The 4,379-nt window shown below is 32.5% G+C and overlaps 1 protein-coding gene across 1 annotated transcript; it reads left to right on the forward strand.

Moving 5' to 3' along the window:
- The first annotated feature begins 1,720 nt into the window (after positions 1–1,720).
- On the forward strand, positions 1,721–3,535 carry LOC106762312 (tubulin alpha chain). Its single transcript, XM_014646147.2, has 3 exons — positions 1,721–1,927; positions 2,019–2,624; positions 2,709–3,535. The coding sequence occupies exons 1-3, from the start codon at positions 1,835–1,837 to the stop codon at positions 3,363–3,365; spliced, it is 1,356 nt and encodes a 451-aa protein (XP_014501633.1). The 5' UTR covers positions 1,721–1,834; the 3' UTR covers positions 3,366–3,535.
- The last annotated feature ends 844 nt before the right edge of the window (positions 3,536–4,379 follow it).

Below are 4,379 nucleotides of genomic sequence, written 5' to 3' on the forward strand. Positions count from 1 at the left end.
TTAACGGCGATGATTCAATTGAGTCGATTATTCACTAAAAAGGATCAAATTGACAAAAAAAATAAGACGGGGATGAAACTGAGAAAACCTTGAACTTTTGAAGGGATTTAACCAAATAATTTTATACAAAATCTTAAATGTGGAACTTATTTTCTTGATACCAATTAAATAGGAAATTTACATACTAAAAAATTTATTTTAAATAACTATACACAATACATGGTCATTTGTTATCTATTTTAAAGATTTTTCATTAAATCTTTAAAAATATAATTAGTAACCGAGACTGGTTAAATCTCAATATAGTTATATAAAAGTTCAAGGTAAATTTTTTCTCAAAATTAAAATTATTTTTGTAGACATATATAAAAAAACAAAACAAATATAGAAAAAAATTAAAGGACAATAAAATATCGATAATTAATATTTGTGTTGTAATTAAACTCTCTTTTTAAACACAATTAATGTTATTTTCATTAATAAGGTGACTTTAATGTCATACTTTCCGTTAGTATAAAGATATATAGTAGTCAATAAATTAGACATAATCTTAAAAAGGAATTTGAAAATAATAATTTTAAAAGTTATAACGATAAATAATAACTTTATTTTACAATAAACAATAACAAAAATGTGATACAATGTGTTAAGGGGTAAAATAGTCTTATTAAAAGCGATCTTCTGTATTTAAGAAAGAATAAAGAAAAAGGTAGTGAAAAATGGGGTTAAATAATTAACTAATAAATCACATATATATTACATATATTTTAGTTTAGTTTGTGGTCTTTTTAATTTCAAAAATAATATTAATATGTTAAGTTTACAATAATAGTATGATTATGTGTTAGTGTGAATATCACTGGTTAAGATTAGTGTCACTTGCTAGTGTTTTATATTTAATTTATCTAATTTTTTTTGTTTAATTTTGTGTCAACTTTTTTAAGAATGAAAACATTTTTCCTTTCTAAATGGAAATCAAATTTAATTTTTATATATATATAGTTTATGATTTTCAACCTCTTAATATTTTAAATAAGTTCTCACCAATTTTAATCCTAAATTAAAAATATTTTTTTTTTAATTTTAATAAAAATATTAATATAACATTTATATAAAAATTAGATTTAGTTTCAATTTAAAAATAGATAAAATTTTTACTTAAAAAAAATAATAAATTTTAATTGAACGAATATAAAAACTAAATTAAATATAAGAAAAAACATCTCTCACTTAACTTAACATAACACTAATACTCTTACATATAATACTATTTTGACATGTGAATATTCTTTTCAAAAAATTTTGAAAAAAAATCATAAACTGACTTACACTATTATTTAAAAGATGTTAAAAAAGCTAAATTAAATAAAATTGAAAAAAATTAAAATATTATTAAAAAATATTAAAACTGAATTTATTAATCCAAAAAAAGTATAAACTAAATTAATATTTTAACCTTATTTTAATATTAGCTTTTCTGTTTGGGTGTCTTTTACATCATAAAGCAGGAGGGTGTTATGTGGGGGTTGGATTGCGAGCAAGCAAAGCAATGGCATTCTTGGAATTTGAGTAATGCAATGAAATGAATCAAAATTCAAAATGAAGCAACGGTTAGCAGTTCCAATCCCAGTTGTCGAACCAGGGTTAACCAACCGTAGTTAGTTTCTAACCGAACATTTCAAATTTAGGCAACGTCTGCGCCTATATAAGCCCAAGAACAAACCTTACCCCCTCACAATCCAACGGGAAAAGGCGTCTTCATAAACGCCAACCCAAACCTCTCACTTTTTTTTTTCCTTCCAATCTTTAGGGTTTCATCTTCTTCGCCGAGAAAATGAGAGAGTGCATTTCAATCCACATCGGTCAGGCCGGTATCCAGGTCGGAAACGCATGTTGGGAACTCTATTGCCTCGAGCATGGCATCCAGGTACGTTTTTAAATGACATTTGTTTTGGGTTCTATTCTGGGCTTGGGTTTGGGCTTGGACTTTAATGTTTGTCTTGTTTTCTTGTGGACAGCCCGATGGACAGATGCCCAGTGACAAGACCGTTGGCGGAGGAGACGACGCCTTCAACACATTCTTCAGCGAGACCGGCGCTGGGAAACACGTGCCACGCGCAGTCTTTGTGGATCTTGAGCCCACGGTCATCGACGAAGTTCGAACCGGGCCCTACCGCCAGCTCTTCCACCCAGAACAGCTCATCAGCGGCAAGGAAGATGCCGCCAACAACTTCGCGCGTGGCCACTATACCATCGGAAAGGAGATTGTTGATCTCTGCCTCGACAGGATCCGTAAGCTCGCCGATAACTGCACCGGTCTCCAGGGCTTCCTCGTATTCAACGCCGTCGGTGGCGGCACCGGTTCCGGCTTGGGATCGCTTCTCCTGGAGCGTCTATCCGTTGACTACGGGAAAAAGTCGAAGCTCGGTTTCACCGTTTATCCATCTCCTCAGGTTTCGACCTCCGTGGTGGAGCCATATAACAGTGTTCTCTCAACTCATTCTCTTCTGGAACACACCGATGTTGCCGTCCTTCTCGACAACGAAGCAATCTACGACATTTGCAGGAGATCTCTGGACATCGAGCGCCCTACCTACACCAATCTCAACCGTCTCGTTTCTCAGGTATAATGAATCCTAATCCTAACAGATGTGACATATGATTGATTAATTTTTTAAACCTTATGTGAATTGGAATTGAATTTGCAGGTGATTTCATCCCTTACTGCCTCTTTGAGGTTTGATGGAGCACTGAATGTGGATGTGACTGAGTTCCAAACCAACTTGGTTCCTTACCCGAGGATCCATTTCATGCTTTCTTCTTATGCCCCTGTTATCTCTGCTGAGAAAGCATACCATGAGCAACTTTCCGTTGCTGAGATTACAAACAGTGCTTTTGAACCATCCTCCATGATGGCCAAGTGTGACCCTCGGCATGGGAAGTACATGGCGTGTTGTTTGATGTACAGGGGTGATGTTGTGCCGAAGGATGTGAATGCTGCAGTGGCGACCATCAAGACCAAGAGAACCATCCAGTTTGTGGATTGGTGCCCCACTGGGTTCAAGTGTGGTATCAATTACCAACCTCCAACTGTTGTTCCCGGAGGTGACCTTGCGAAGGTCCAGCGGGCTGTGTGCATGATTTCTAACTCAACCAGTGTGGCTGAAGTGTTCTCAAGGATTGATCATAAGTTTGATCTGATGTATGCGAAGAGGGCATTCGTCCACTGGTATGTGGGTGAAGGTATGGAAGAGGGTGAGTTCTCAGAGGCTCGTGAGGACCTTGCTGCTCTTGAGAAAGATTACGAGGAGGTTGGCGCTGAGTCTGGCGATGGAGAAGATGTTGACGGAGATGAGGAATATTAGAATCTGGAATATCTGTCTGATATCATCATGTGTTTCATGTTAACTATTTCGTTTTCTCTGTGTGTTGAGATTTTTCAATGTTTGCTTGTTATCAAATATCAATATGAATAGTTGGTAATGTTTCAAAAATTAAGGAAAGACAAGGTGTCTTCAGGTGGCAAAGCCTTATTTATTTGGGATCTCAAATTGAAAACAAAAATACTTAAAATATTAAATTATCAATTTTAATGGACAACTCATAATTAAAATTATATGAAATATAATGTATTCAAACAAAAAGAATATGGAAATAAACTATTGAAATTTAATTTGATGAGATAAAAAGAATATGGAATTAATAATGAAAGGTAATATAAATTATGTATAAAGTGGTTTTTTTATTTATATTTTGTGTGGCTTAATAAAATGAGACTTTATTGTGTTTTAATAATTGAAATTGAGCACTCACAATTATATAATGGTTTTAAACCAATATCTAGCAAAAGATTTGGAATGAAACAAGGCATTTGACCAAGAGATGTAACAAAAACAGTATATATTTTTTTAAATATAACAAAAATTATGTATAAAATTAATATTCTATTAAATAATAATAAAAATTAATCTCATATATGTTCTCACAATTTTATAATTTAACCTAGTGAGAGCAATTGCCTCTTAATTTTTTTATTTATTTAAACTCGTCTCTAACTCAGCGCACGTACCATCTGATTTATTCACACTCCAACTTTTCTTTTATACTTAAAATACAATTTTATTAATTATTATCTTTTATAATATTCTATTTATATTTATTTTTATCATATACTATTTTATTATAAAAAATTGTCAAATGAGTGTAGAGTGAACAGATGGAATAAACAAATATTTTTCATTAAAAAATCATGGTTATGCAGATTTAAAATTATTTATTATGCTTAATGTAGAGTGACATTAAAAATAAATCACTCAAGATGTTCGCTAAAATGCACTATCCTCTCTTTTACTTGGCCTTTCTCATACATATATGCTCAG

The sequence above is a fragment of the Vigna radiata genome, chromosome 5 (genome assembly GCF_000741045.1).
Source record: "Vigna radiata var. radiata cultivar VC1973A chromosome 5, Vradiata_ver6, whole genome shotgun sequence".
NCBI lineage: Eukaryota > Viridiplantae > Streptophyta > Magnoliopsida > Fabales > Fabaceae > Vigna > Vigna radiata.